The 15,842-nt window shown below is 34.3% G+C and overlaps 1 protein-coding gene across 2 annotated transcripts in view; it reads right to left on the bottom strand.

Moving 5' to 3' along the window:
* The window catches only part of LOC150077601 (very low-density lipoprotein receptor-like), a 269,423-nt gene that overhangs the window by 223,972 nt on the left and 29,609 nt on the right, over positions 1-15,842 (bottom strand). For both annotated transcript variants that reach the window (XM_090386228.1, XM_090386229.1), the window contains exons 3-4: positions 12,430-12,552; positions 6,044-6,166 (exon numbers count right to left, since the gene is read on the bottom strand). In XM_090386228.1, the coding sequence (XP_090242354.1) occupies positions 6,044-6,166; positions 12,430-12,552 (246 nt within the window). The remainder of the gene's footprint in view (positions 1-6,043; positions 6,167-12,429; positions 12,553-15,842) is intronic.

The following is a 15,842-nucleotide window of genomic DNA, read 5'->3' on the forward strand; positions in this document are numbered from 1 at the left end:
TTAGTTGCTTTGCCGCCTCCTTTAATATAACTGGATAGATCCCATCCACCCCAGGTGCTTTTCTTATGTTTAACTTCAACAATTTCTCCTCCACTTTGCTTTCAGTTATTACAAAATCATTAAGTATCCTGCTACAATTTGATAACCTTCTGCCATTTTCAAACCTTAATAATTCCTCATGTGTGAATGTAGATGCAAAATACTCATTCAGTTTGTTTGCTATCTGAGCTCATCAACAGTCGAACCATCGATGTCAAGTGGACCAATCAGATTCATCCCCTTCCTTTTAGAGTTTATATAAGTAAAGAAATCTTTGCTGTTTTTCTTAGCATCTTTTGCCAAGGATTTCTCATAATCTGCCTTCGCCTGCCTAACCTCCTTTGTGACCTGATTACAGACTAGCTTATATCTGCCATAGGCTTCTGAGTCGCTTGATAATTTATATGCATCCCATGCATTTTTCTTCTCTGTTACGAGTCTCATTAGTTCATTAGATAACCATTTAGGCCTAAACCTTGAACAATATTTCTTAATAGGTATGAATCTTTTAGTAGCATCCACGATTAATTCCTTGAATGCTTCCCACTTAGAATTTACTGTTGGTAACATCGTCAGTTGATCCCACTGTACAGAATTTAAAAACTGTCGGAGACCACTGTACTCACCTTTACAGAAGCAAAAACCCTTTCCTTTACCCCTAATGGTAATTAAATCTTTAAGTAAATCCCACACCAGTACACTGTGATCACTGCCACCTATTGGTTCCTTTATCTGCAAATTCTTAATATGCAAATGATCACTGCTGATAACCAGATCAAGAGTATTACTTTCTCTGGTTGCCTCTCAAACATGCTGCTGCAGAAAACAATCATCCAATAAATCCACAAAAGTCTGACTAGTGTGTGAGTGACCAACCCACAAGTTCCAGTTAATATCTGGGAAGTTAAAATCTCCCATTATAAGACATTCCGATTTACTAGCCCACTCTATTTCTCTGTACTCATTTGAGTCATTGATATCTTGTAGATAAATTGTTCATTTATCTACAAGAATACCGGACAATCCTAATCATACAGCCAACATGCTTGATCTTTTTTCTCACGAATAACCCTTCTAAGTACACAGTCAAAGTGAGAGGTCCTTTAGGCACTTCAGATCACAACTCAGTGATTGTCTCTTCTCCAATGGAGCCTTTATCTCATGGCTATTCCCAACCTCGTGTTGTTTGGCATTACAAGAATGCAAAATTGGATGACCTGCGAGATTTCTTTTCTTCTTTTCCTTGGTCGGATTACTGTTTCAAAACTTCTGATGTCAACTTTTTCTCAGATCGTGTCAGTGAAATTATTCTTGCAGGAATGGAATCCTTTATCCCACATTCCACTTTAAAATCTTGTCCTTTATCTAAACCTTGGTTTTCCAATAAATGTGCTAAGGTTGTTCAAGAGAAGCATATTGCATATCATAATTGGCTTGTTTCTAATTCTTCAGTTTAATTTTCTGCCTACCCCAAAGCTCGCAACAATTGTAAAGTAGTTATTAATCAGTCCAAACTAGAGTTTGAACACGCTAAGAGTAGAAAACGTGCTTCTTGCCCTAATGGTAGCCGAGCATTCTGGTCTCTTGCCAAAGCTATTGGCCGCAACTTTTGCCCATCTCTGCTCCCACCTCTGTCCAAACCAGATGGTTCTGTTGTCACTTCAGCCAAGGATAAAGCTGACCTGCTAGCATCCCATTTTTCTTCGAACTCATGTATTAATGATCTTGGTAAAACACCTCCCACCATTCCCAACACGCTCCATTCAATGCCTCCTGTGATCTTCCGTCAAAAGGATGTCAGAAGGATTTTGACGAATCTTGATGCTAAGAAAGCTCCAGGTCCCGATGGTATTTCTCCACTTGTTCTCAAAACCTGTGTCCCGAACCTACTCCTGTTCTATGTCGACTTTTTTCATTTTCTTATTCCAAAGGTGTTTTTCCTTTTGCTTGGAAATTTTCTCATATCAAGCCAGTTCCTAAAAAGGGTGACAAATCCCTTCCATACAATTATCGTCCCATTGAAATTACTTCTACTGTTTCTAAAGTAATGGAGAAATCGATTAACCGCCAACTCTTAAACTACCTAGAAACCTTCTGTCTGATCAACGATCACCAGTATGGATTCCGTCAGTGTCGATCCACTGGTGATATTCTGGCTTATGTTACCTATTTATGGACTAATTCATTGGAAAGGTTCGGTGAAACCCAAGTAGTTGCTCTTGACATCTCAAAGGCTTTTGATCGTGTTTGGCATAAAGGTCTTCTAAACAAGCTTCCATCTTATGGTTTGCCAACTGCTTTTAGTAATTGGTTATCCAGTTTTCTCTCTGATCGCTCACTGAGGGTGATCGCAGATGGCACTCTGTTTTCTAACTTCTCCACTAATGCCGGTTTCCCCCCAAGGTTCAGTTCTTTCCCCCACTCTTTTCCTCTTGTATATTAATGACCTTCTTCCATTGACTGGAAATCCTATCCATAGTTTTGCTGATGATAGCACATTGCATTTCACTTTCCATTTTGAGAAATCTTGCCCTGCTCAATCAGCTTCAACTTCTCGAAAATCTGCTACCAATTCCTTAAATGCCGATATTCAGGTAATTCTCCAGTGGGGCAAAGACAACTTAGTTGATTTCAACCCTTCTAAAACTCAGTCTTCTCTTATATCTCGCAAAAAGGATTCTTCTGCTCCTATGCTTATCTTTGGTGACACTCTGATTTCTAGGCAAAATGATATATCTCTTTTGGGGATTACCCTGACTTCTAGTCTCTCTTGGCACAAGCACATTACGAATATTGCTTCCTCTGCATCTAAAAAACTCGGTTTTCTCTTTCGCTCTCGACATTACTTTTCTTCGAAACAGCTGCTCACTCTGTATAAATCGCAAATCCGCCCTACCATGGAATATTGTTCCCACATCTGGGGTGGTGCCCCCAAAACCTCTCTCAGGTTTCTCGATTCCATTCAGAAAAGGGCAGTTAGGTTAATTAATGATTCATCTCTAACAGAATCTCTCCACTCGCTGTCTCATTGATGTACTGTTTCTGCTGCATGCCTCTTCCACAGATACTTTCTTGGGCACTGTTCTTCTGAATTGGCCTTTATAATTCCCGCTCTCTCTCTTTCAAAACAGTTCGAACACGTGCAGCCACCAGCCAACATCCATTTACTGTCCAACTTCAAACTCACAGAATTTCATCTTCTTTTCATCTTCCACGTTTATTCATTCAACTGCCGTTTTCTGGAACAACCTTCCTTCATACCTATTTCCTGAAAATTACCGTCTACAGAAGTTCAAGTCCAATGTCAACAAATATCTTCTTTCGTCTTCTCAACCTCCAACCCAAGCACGGTACTAAGTACTATAGGTTCTAATACCTCTCGTGTTTAGGGTTTACATAAAAAAAAAAAAAAAAAAAAAAAAAAAAATGTGGGATGGGGGTGGGGTGGGGTATAGACAACAAGAAGAAAATTCTAAAAAAATCTCTGAACATACACAGCTAGAGCTTACAAATTATCAGTCACCAAATCATCAAAGCTTCCATACGTGTATATAGCTCTGCTATTTTTTTTGTCCCTTGAAGGGCATTCAACAAACTAACTAAAAAGGCTAAGTAAAGAAAGCTAACATGAGAACCATGACAAAGTAAGGAAAACTTAACGAACAAACTGGTTTGCCGCTACCACAGTTTCTCCCTGCATTCTTGGTAAACATATAGTACGTGTTTTCGGTAGTGACAGTAGAAGTCGAGAACGATATATCGATAACACACACTGTCTGTTTATCGAGAATGCAGGGAGTAACTGCGGTAGTGGCAAACAAGTTTATCAGGTAAGTTTCCATAGTTTGCTTTGGTTCTCGTGTTGGCTTTCTTTACCTTTGCCAAAAAAAAAAAAAAAAAACACAGGCACATCCACACCTCAAATCCTGTGAAAACAAGCAGGCAACATACCCAAAATTATTATACAAGGGGCTCAAGTTACATTCAGCAGTCAGCCAAGACTTTGAACAAGCAATAATTTTCCCTACAATAAATCCACCAGCAGAATGTGTAATTTATACTATAAGGGTATTAGAATTTTGTTTTTTACTCTACAAAATGGAATTAACTTAAAGAACTTAACTAATATTATAATGAAAAAAGGGAACATCATTAGGCCACAATCTATATAACAGTTTAGTCTAAGATGGTTAGTTACAATGCTGTCAAGCCAGTTTGGTGAAAAACCAGTATTACTGGATGTCAATTTCATTTAGGGGACATAGCCTTATTCTGTCAATATAATATTAATTTTACTTTGTTTTAGGAGTCAGGTGCAGTAGATAAAATATGTAATACCTATTTACTTTGTATTTTTGAATGCTAGTCAAGCTGGCAATTATTTTGTGAATGATTTTATGTCTGCAATGCCCCCATGAAACATGGATTCACTTGCTGATTACTTGGTTTTCACAACATATAGTATTATACGTGGAAACCAACACTGTGCCAGATAATTTTGCCTATAGTGAAAATATCTATATTTCCTTCAGTTATCTGGCAAAAGCATATTATAGATGGGGCAGACTACAGACCCCAAAAGAAAACTTGAAACTGAAAATAAATCATAAATTATAAATAAGAAAATTACCCAACTTTTCACTGTCCCATTCCAGACATGATTTAATATTTCTTTCTATCTAGGCTTACATGCTATTTCCATTAAAAAAAAAAAAGAGCATTGCACTGTGGCAGCAAGTTCAAACTGAACTGGGCTGAAAATAGAAAATCACTGAAGGATGGATTACAAGATGATATATGGCAGGAAATGAAAAATTTTTCACACAAAACTGTTATTAAAACCATTATCAAAGATGAAGTTAATCTTTTTAATTTTTAAATGGGTGTTAAATCACTAACTACTTAACCAATTATAATATCTCTCTCTGTACAAAAATCTCTCCTATTATAAAATCTTTATTTCATGCTACGATACAGAACTACTATTATCAGTGCATGCATAAAGAGTGTTTAGTACTTCAGAGTCATTATTTCAAAACAGCCAAGGAAAATTAATCTATTCAAATTTTGAAATGCAGCTATTATTGAAATTTAATAAATATTTTAAATAATTAAGATATCCCCATTACTAAAACAATAAAATTAACATAATTTAATTTCACATTGTTTCTCTAGCAGTTTTCTTATTCTTTATTAAAGAAAAATTAAACTAAAAAAAATAATTAATAGACTTAACAAAAACACAAAATTGAAAGCAACGCAATGGTTAAGTTACTTTTCGTGAAATTACTTTAAAAGTTACTTTTTTTTCTCAGCATAACTTTTAACTACATTTAATTACTTTTATAAGCCAATTAACTTAACTCAGTTTGTTTTAAAAATATAACTTACCCAACCAAAGTGCATTCTGCAAAACCCTGGTTCAGCAGATGTTTTGTTATTTTTGTATAAATTTTTTATTACATTTGTACATGTATTACTCTTTTAAAGATATTAGGGTTCCAGAAGATTTGGATCTGCAAAAGATTTCCATGACCAAAAAAGTTTGAAAAACCCTGGCCGAGAGCACCTAATACCTCTACACTGGCTCTCGCAAGCATTTTTATAAAATGACATGAAAAAAATCTAGTTTTAATGTTTCCATAAAAATCACAACCTTCATCGCAAAAATATTCAATATCATATATACTTATGAAAAGGATGAATAAGTAATTATAACTGCATAAAATAAAATATCAAATTTTCTACTTTGGAAGAGGGTGCATGTATACCCTTATAGTATACATGCACCACATGAGCAGTTGATGATTTACATCAATTTACTAATGAGATGTTTAAGCTTTATAATTTTATTTCATTTATTTTAAATGTGAATTTTAAACTTTTACTGTATTTAGTAACAGTTAAAAGTACAGTATTCGATATTTTCTTATAATAATTATTACTCTTTATCACCATTTTAATTTTTGATACTAAGAGGTAATAAAAAAATTCAGAAACTCACGGCAATTTTCCTCATCTGAACCATCTACACAATCTACAGCATTATCACACAGCCATTTATATGGTATACATGACTTGGGATCAGATTTGCATGAGACCTCACCTTCACTACAGGTCCTGTTTACTGTAATCAATTCATACAAATGGATTAACTGTTTGCTAGGAAAAAGATATATTTTAAAAGAATATGTTAAATTACAAAAATAAATATACAAATATTATCTATGCATCTACCACCTACTGCTAATTTTATGTATATTTTATGTAATATTATTTATTTTATAAGAAACTTATAAAATAAATAATAAATAAAAAACAGTAACAAAATAAAACAAAAAACTTTTAATACTGATTTTAATGTTAATAGAAGTCAGCATATAATGCTGACTTCTATTAACATTTCTTAACCTGTTGTTTTATATATGTAATATTTTAAAAGCGATGTTTAGCCAATGGGTCCTTTTTAATGATTTTTAATTAAATCACAACTTGAGGTGCCCTTATTGTATACACAATTATATATTCTCATATATATTTGTAATTAAATCACACTCTAGTTGTATGATTAATAAAAAAAAATACATATTAGTAATAATGTAAAATTGATGCAAGGAAGAAAACTTATGCATTTATCAGCAAAAAAAAAAAACCTTCATTTGCACATTCCTTCTAATAACTTGTCCAATCATTCTTTTAAATATGTATATCCAAATACCCACTTTCACACTACACAAGAGTTTATTCCAGCAATCACTTGCTTTCCAGCTGAAGGCAAATTTCTGAATGTGAGCTCAGCAGGGCTGTATTTCTTTTTTTTTTTTATGAAAAACCCCAAGCATGAAACTATTAGAACCTAGTGCTGTGTGTGAGTTGAAAGCTGAGAAGAAATACTAGCTAAGGTAAAGAAAGCCAACATGAGAACCACGGGAAACTTCCTGGACAAACTGGTTTATCAACTACCGCAGCTTTGCACTGCATGCTCAGTAAACAGGCAATATATGCTATTGGTCTGGAGCAGAAGTCGAGAACAATATATTGATTGACATGTAGGCGTGACAGATGATGTACTCGTTGCCATGTGAACACAACTGATGATAACATCATAGCATTAAGTGATTGATTGACATTATGATACATATATATAAAGAATCTTTCTTTCTTTCTTTCTTTTCCTATTACATGTATTTCCTAACCTAACTTTAAAGATTAGATTAGGAAATAATAGAAAAAGGTTTCCTTGCCTAACTTTAAAGGTTAGGTTAGAAAGTAATAGGAAAAGAAAGGGTTAACTTTAGAAAAGGGTGTGCACCCCAGTCTATTTGATCTATTCGGTTAAACTGTGTTTTTTTTTTTTTAATAGACTAATATTTGGCTAGTGAAAAAAGATTGGGTTACTTCATGCTACTAATTCAGGACAGAAGCAAAAAAAACTGTGACCGTATACGATACTGCACACTAACGATTACGGACACCGTTTTTCACTTGAAATTGTCCCAAATTAGTGGCATAAACTAACCTTTGTGGATCAAAGGATCAAAGTTCAAGTTAGAGAAGACAAGATTATCTTTATGTCATCTTCTGTTAGTTCACAGAAAGATTTTGACGATTCAAATTTTGCAGCAACATTTATGATTGACATTGCATTAAAACAATTTTCACTGAAAGAGTATTCTATCCCAACTACACTATCTGCATGACTTTGAGTGATATTAGTTGTAAAATGTGGCAAAGATAAAAGAATCAAAGATTGGAAATCCCTGTGATTAGCTGAATTTTTCTCATTTCAGTTTCCACGCATATCTTCATTTTTCTGTTTCAGTTTTCCATACGTGTATATAGCTCTGCTATTTTTTTTGTCCCTTGAAGGGCATTCATCAAGGTAACCTGGCAACAAATGATCCCACCACAAACTACATATAGTACAGATACATATATAATAAAAATGATATAAAATGCATTGTTTATAGGCTGTGACCAAGTCGTCTTGTTTGCAGTATACAAACAAAGAATTAGCCATAGACTCTTGCTGTGAAAAAAAACAAATAAAGGGAGTCTGACAACCATAAAGCGAAACTGCCAACGATTGAAATAGCGGCTGCAGTAGACTCCTCTCTCTCTCTCTCTCTCTCTCTCTCTCTCTCTTCTCAGACATTGTTTAGCCTTTCCCCTGAAAGCTGTGGGGAAATTACAAGTAACATCCGTCACTGAGGAACCAATTCGGGAAAACCTATTCACGACATGTGATCCAGTCGTTGTCTTCTTTGCAATATACAGACAAAGAATTAGTCACAAGTAGACTGTTTATGTGAAACACTATCAAGAGATGGTTTGTGTGAAAATAAAATAAACTGGAAAACCATAAAACAAACATGCCGACACTTGAAATAGTGGCTTTTAGTTACAATTTGTGCAGTCAGAAATATTGGCCATTTAATTATTTTTAAAAGTTTGTGTTTTTTGAATTTTAGTGATATATTTTTGCCAAGTAACACACTTTGGGAAACACTGCTTTAGTTGATGTGATGTATTGTGTTTATTTGACATAAATTTATTGTGTCTTATAATTACAACATTGTGTAAACTGATTGTGTAAACTGCTCCTAAAGAGTGCAGTAAGAAGAAAATTTCAATTAAAATTAAACATAAAATGTGGCAAAAATTTCAACGTCCAAGGTCTTGGAATGAATATTAAAATAAAAAGTACTATTTTTCACCGGTTCTAAAGAACTGACGAGAATAATTAGAAATGAGGTGAGAAGTGGTTGAATCAACTGATAATTGGGATTTTTTCAGAAAAAGTAAGTGGCTTGGCAAACTGTAAGTGAAAATGGACATCATTGAGATTGGAACTGAGACCACACATAATTGTCAAATGAACAAATGAACAATTATGCATGGGAGATTTAGATCCCTTCACAGATTACATTTGTTCTATTTGTTTTACTATTCATGATGTATTCAGTAGTAAAAAAAGGTGAGGAGGACATGTTATATAAATTAATGAAATTTCAAATATGACATACACACAGCAAGAATATACCCAGTTCCTTGACATAAAGTCAAGGAGCTGGGTAAAACAATGCCTCCCCCCCCCCCTGAACACACACTACTCGGACTCCCTCCAGTCACTATCTGGCAGAGTAGAGGCAGCAAGATTATACACTAACTGATCTTGAAACCTCCTAGAGAGTTACCAATAGGTTAGGTCTGGTGCACTATCTACCAGCTGGTCTACAAACACTGTTTTAGTGTTGTACCCTCAAAATGTAAGGAAGATTGCTCCGGAGACTAAACTTGGGTTCTACTACTTGAAGCCCTCAATAAGCAAAGTGGTGGTATTGCACTGGTTGATGAGAGTCGTCTACTACACCCTGGTAACACAGAGGGGCAGCATTCCGCTGGTTCGTGTGCACATAGTACCTCAATCCCTGCTTACTTTATTTTGCACTTGGGTTGTCACTTCCAGTATACTAGGTGCTGTATTTCAGGACTTGCATGGGGGGTTATACCCAGATTCATTTATGTGGAACTCCAGAAAGCAATGATCCTGAACACTTGTAGGATAGTCAGAGAATTCCTCAACTGATAATAGTAACCAGATATGACAACCACCCCCATGTACTTGGTACCAGCATCCATCATGGGATGAGAAAAAACCCCATTAGGAGACGAAAAGAGAGAGAGAATAAAAGATATAATAATAATAATACTATGGCACCACTATTAACCCTTAGAACCCATTGTTAACTGGTTGAGTGTTATTCTTCAATTTTTATTTCAGTACTATACACCCATAATATGAAAGAAAAACTACTCTGAATAAAAAAAAAAAAAAATTGTGTAATTCACACATAATGTAAGGCAGTTTTTACAACTTTTCAAAACTTTCTCTTCCATTATTATGTAATGATTTTTCATGTAATTGCTCATTTTCCTACCAATAATGTATCACATTTTATCTGACCTCTTGCCTTCATTATTTTGATCCCAATAAAAACACTAAGTTCACTTTTTACAAACTGACTGCATCTTTATCGCAACAGAACAAAAATATAATTTTTAAAAAATATTATACGAGGTGGGCTCTGGTGCAATAAAAAAACAAGGCGAAGGAACTCAAATGGTTTTATTTTTATTCCAAGTAATCACCACCTGATTGAATACAATTATTGCACTGTTCTAGAAGTTTCTGAAAAGAGCCCTCATGTCCTCAACATCCTGAAATGTCTTTCCTTTGAGGACAGTTTATCTTGGGAAAGAGGAAGAATTGTGCTGGTATTAGATCATGAGAGTGGGGTGAATGGTTGATAAATGGCTGTACAATACCAAGTACCATCAGAAATGTCTTCACAGCAAGTGCAGAATGGGGTAGGGGCACTATTGTGCAACAAAAGGCAGCGGCCTTTCTCTTGAAATTGCAGCCTCACCTTGGAAATGCAAGTCAATAGTCTTTGAAGTACCTGTACATAGAATGCAGCATTGATTCTTTCCTTCAGATACAAATCCCTTGTGAATCACACCCTGTTTGTCAAAAAACATGATCAGCATCGTTTTTATCCTGGATTTCTATAAATAAAACATTTTGAAGCCCACTACATTCTCTGATGCTTCATCTCTGGGTTGTACTGAACATGCAATTCTGATCTCCAGTGACATAGTTGAGGAGATTAAGACTGTCTTGACAGGTCTGGATGAAGTCTTTGCATGATTACACTCTTTGTTGTTTCTGCTCACCTGTGAGGCTGTGTGGCACAAATTTTGTATAGACCTTCCTTTTCCTAAATCTTCATGCAGAATTTGACACATCATCTCCTTATTCATATCCAACTCATCAGCCATCATTTTGAGGGTCAAGCAATGATTTTATTTCATTTTGAGAGGTTGTTGGATACCCACTTCTTGGGTCATCGTAAACAGCCTCATGCCCATCTTTGAACCACTTATACCAGGAGTGGGCAATCTTTATATATGGGGGCCAAATAAAATGTCTGTGAGGTACATGCAGGCCAAATTTCTTTTAGCATTCCACAATTTTTAGGATTATTAAAATGGTGTATAATGAAAAAATTGTCATAAATGGTTTTATGTTATTTGTTGTAATATTTATACATATACGCAATTTTATTAATAAGAAAACCGAAATAAAAATTCAAGATAAAATTACAAAACCACAATTATAGTAACAAAATAGAAATACAATTCCAGTAACAAAAATTGCAATATTTTATTTTTATATTTAGTGAGAGAACTGATAGTTTATTTTTATAAGTGAATCAATATTTGGATCGATATTTGTCATAGTAATGCACAGAGTATATTCTAAATTTAAGTCAGAAATTCCATTAATTCAAAAATTTATATATAATAAACAGTTGGCCATTTATTATATATATATATTCAAAATGACTGCAAGCCAGATTACACATGTTTGCAAGCAGAAAGTTGCCTACCCTTGACTTATACCATACTGGTATGACTTAACGTTTCATTGCCATAAACATTTTTTAACATTTCATATGTTTCTGTCACAGATTTTCTCAATTTAAAGCAAAATTTTGCTATTCATTTATTTGCTCTATTGCAAAATAGTAACACAGAAAGTTAACACTACTAATGAAACTAGTTGTTACTTGCAACTTGTCAGCCTATTACAGTCTCTGTGCCATTATCTGTTGGAGGAAGTTTGAACTACAACATGCCATTTCCATTTATTTTCAAAATAATCGAAACGACTGCAACTTCACCAGTCCAGGAACTTTATTTCCACACCCAAAATATATATATAAATCTATATTTAAAATAATAATATTTATTATATACATTTATATAATAACATTATATAAATTTACAATAACATAACTAAGAGGCAGCAAACTGTTTTTATACATACATATATATGATTGCTTTGTTATATTAATTACATTATAATAATTTAATTGCAACAACATTTTAACTGACCTTATATACATTTTGATCATGACATTTATTCCTTGAATAGCACACTGTTTTATTAGTCTTGATTGACAAATTAATTTATGGCTTTAATCGTAATTTTCAACCAACAGGTGTACATTACATAGTGGTTGTTTAATTATATAATAATTTTATTAATTAGAAAAATTATTCCTAAAGTTTAACCCTCATTCCCCACCCTCTTTGGGCATCTTATACTGTATTTTTTTTTGTACCACGCTACTGTTCCAGCCTGTGTTCAAGAAAATTTACTCAAACATTTAGTCAACAGTAATTAACTACCAGAATAAACTCTCACTTAGCTTGTAAAAGTTGTAAAGTTAAAGGCAAATTAGTGTAAATTTATAATTACATTTATTTCAAAACTGAGATATACATATTTTAAAGATTGGCCAGCTAGATTAGAAAACTAACCACACGTGTATTGGTTTTCATCTGAATTGTCTCCACAGTCATTCTCCTTATCACATAGCCATCTACCAGGTATGCACTTTTTATTACGACACTTAAACTCTGTAGGTGAGCATGTTCTTGCAGCTAAAAAAAAAAACCAATAATTAATTAAATTTTAATATCAAATTTAAAGTGACAGTTAAGTGATGAGTTTCACATGTTTGTATTTGAAATTAAATTTAGTAAGATCTGATTATATGAATGTATAAATTATAAGGCAAATTACTAAGAACTGTTTTGAAAAACACATGGATTTTAATAAACAAATTCCAGTGTTAACTTTTACAGGTGAATATAATATCAAGAATTAAATTAAGAATATGATGTCAGAAGCTTAAACCCACAGAATAAAAGTCAAATGGAAAGGGGGGGTTAAAAGGGAACAGAATATTTCTCTAGTCTCAAGACGGATTCAGAAAATGCAGATCAAACGTCTTAATTCATGTGAATCTATCTATCTTATAAACTCACCTAACCCTGTGTAGCCACCCAGTAATATATAAAAAAAAATTATTTATTATACTGCTAACTAGTGTGCAGTATATCAATTGCTTTCAATACCCCTAGAGACTCCTTTATATTACTAAATGAAGATTGTGGCTGGCAGATACAAAACCATTACATCTAATCCAACAATGGAGAATGATGCTAAAATTGTGAAATATAGGTACTGAAGCACCTGTACTTTAGAATGTAGTATTCCAGCATGTTGATCCAACAAAGGCTGGTCACCATTGGTTATGCAACTAGGCCCTTCATTTGGTTATCCACTAGTTTATGAACAACCAAAATTTTGGCTGGGAAGGATGTCATCACTGATTCCATTCTAGCCCATTTGGTAATATCTAACTAAACAGGGTATGACAAAGTATTGAACCAAAAGCTCCTGGACTGGTACCTAGGAGTGTAAATGGCATAGTACAGCTTTGTGCTGATGGTACCATTGTATTGCTTATCAATATGTTTAGTCTGGTGAGTTTGCCATGACAGCATACTACATTGTGGTGTAAAAACCATTTAAGTGTGTGTGTTCAGCAGTAGCAGTTCCAAAGTAAAAAAAAAAAAATGTTAACACTGCTTTTCCACAAGATCTAACTCAGATAGAGGTCTGCCTAAATGTTTAATTTTGTTTATCATCATATGACAAAAAGTTTCTTCTTTTTTTTTTCTTCTTCAATTTGAATAAATTAATTACCTCATTCATTGCAAATGAGCACGAACAAAAGCATGGGTTATTTACTATACCTAAGCTATGGATAGCCAGGTTGATAGCAGCATATCACTTTACTTAATTCCACTGACTTTGAAATAAAGTACATTTAATCATTAATAAAATGGTTATAAAGTAGAAGTCCTCTTAACTGATTCACTGGATTATTCAATACTCTGAATTCCCTCAAGACATACTATCTGGTGGACAGCAGCATGCCAAGGACACTGATCCAGTATGCCTGCAGCTAGTGTAGTACCCCACACCTGCCTGTTAAGTTGTATACCTCCCAAGAGGTTGGCTGTATGTTTATTCCCAACAATGTTTGGAACAAACACTCAACTCCTTGGGAAGCTGGCACACTATAGCCATAGATGCTGATGCACCTAAAAAATTCCCAAACAAACAACAAACAATCTTGGGAAAAGTCAACAGGCAGTTATTTTCATTATACATAGATATTATATATAATGAAATATGGACAAGAAAATAAAAAGAGTTGTTGTTGTTGCTGCTATGAAAATTAAGTTGGATGCTCTGAAAAAAACTTGATAAAAGTGGGTCTATAAAATTGCTGTTGGATTAAGTGCGAGTAAGACAAATAAAAGATAGGGGAAAAAAATCATAAAAAAATCAAGATTTTGTATTCATAAGGATCATTAAGCTCTTGCTCCACTTTAAAGAAATCAAAATTAGGGACAATAGATAATGCATTATGACTGTAGTTTATACAAGAAAGCAAATACTGAAATCCAATCAATGAATATATAAAAGCAGCATCAAAAAAAGGCCTTGGCATCACGTTAAAAAATTGATGATGCAGAAAGTTTTACAAGTGGCAGATTATGCTTGGCAATGATGCAAGACCAAAAAAAAAAACAATGCCCACCCCATCTGGATATCGTCTCTAATAATGTCTAATTCTTCCTTTAATTTATTCAAATTATCCACTTCCACGACACCAGGCAATATCTCTTCTCTGCTATTGTTTTTTTTTTTTTTTTTTATACAGCCAGCAATTATTCTCTGGCTGAAAACAAATTTTCACACACCTCTCCTGCAGTCGTCCTTCTTCAATTTATGTTCCTTGTGTGTGTTGTTGAAGAAAGAATTAGAATACCACTATCATTAAGTTTACTCAATTGATTCTAAGCTTTAAACACTTTAATCAGGTCTCCTTGCAAGTGCCTAGTTTCCAAGAGCCGCAATTTGTAGAACAAAGTCTTTTTGGTAAGAGCACCCCATTGTGTTCTTGACTAATTTTTTTGCTCTTCTCTGCACCCATTCCCTGAGATCTACATCTTTCAATAAGCAAAGAACAAATTCTTTGCTACTTTTCTTTGCATTCTTAGCCAAGGATATTTCATAATCTGCCATACCTTGCCTAATCCCCTTAGTGACCTGATTGAAGAATAGTTTGTACTTGCTGTATGATTCCAAGTCTCCTGGTAATATATAATTATCATATGCATTTTTCTTCTCTGTCTTCTAGTCCCATCAGTTCATCTGACATCCATTTAGGTCTAAACCTTGAACAGCATTCCTTAGTTGGTATAAAAAGCTTAGTAGCTTCCAATAATTATTTCCCTGAATGTCTCCATTTTATCATTTGCAGTTGGTCCCACTGAAAGGAATTTAAAAACTGTCTGAAACCACAGGTGGTCTTTCAACAGTTTTTAAATTTATTTCACCTTTATGAAAGTGAAATCCCTTCCTCCTGACAGTAGTTATATAAGTATATCCCACATCAATACATTATGATACTGCAACCTAGTGGTGCCTTTATCTGGATAGATAAGTTTACCACTGATACAAAAGTGGACACAACTGCCAGTTTCAGTCCTTTCTAACAGAAGGGATGGGAAATGGCAATTGCTTAGTTCCTATCTAGGACTGCAACTGGCACAACAAAGAATTCATTGAGGAGTGTACAAGCTACTAGAGAAACATAAGGTTCTGTCAATGAAATACAGGAACTTTGCCCAAAGGAACATCATCCTGTTTGCATGTCTGGAATCCTGTATACAAGTCTAGCAGTCTCATTTTAGGAGAAACATTGACCTGTTGACAAAGGGTGCACAGAAGAACAACAAAAGAATATTCTTACCAAGAAAGATTGGGGAACTGTAGTCTCAGCTAGGTAGCTGTGTGGTGACCTAAACTT

Source organism: Mastigoproctus giganteus, chromosome 12, assembly GCF_048544385.1.
Source record: "Mastigoproctus giganteus isolate SK-2022 chromosome 12, ASM4854438v1, whole genome shotgun sequence".
In the NCBI taxonomy this organism is placed as follows: Eukaryota; Metazoa; Arthropoda; class Arachnida; order Uropygi; family Thelyphonidae; genus Mastigoproctus; species Mastigoproctus giganteus.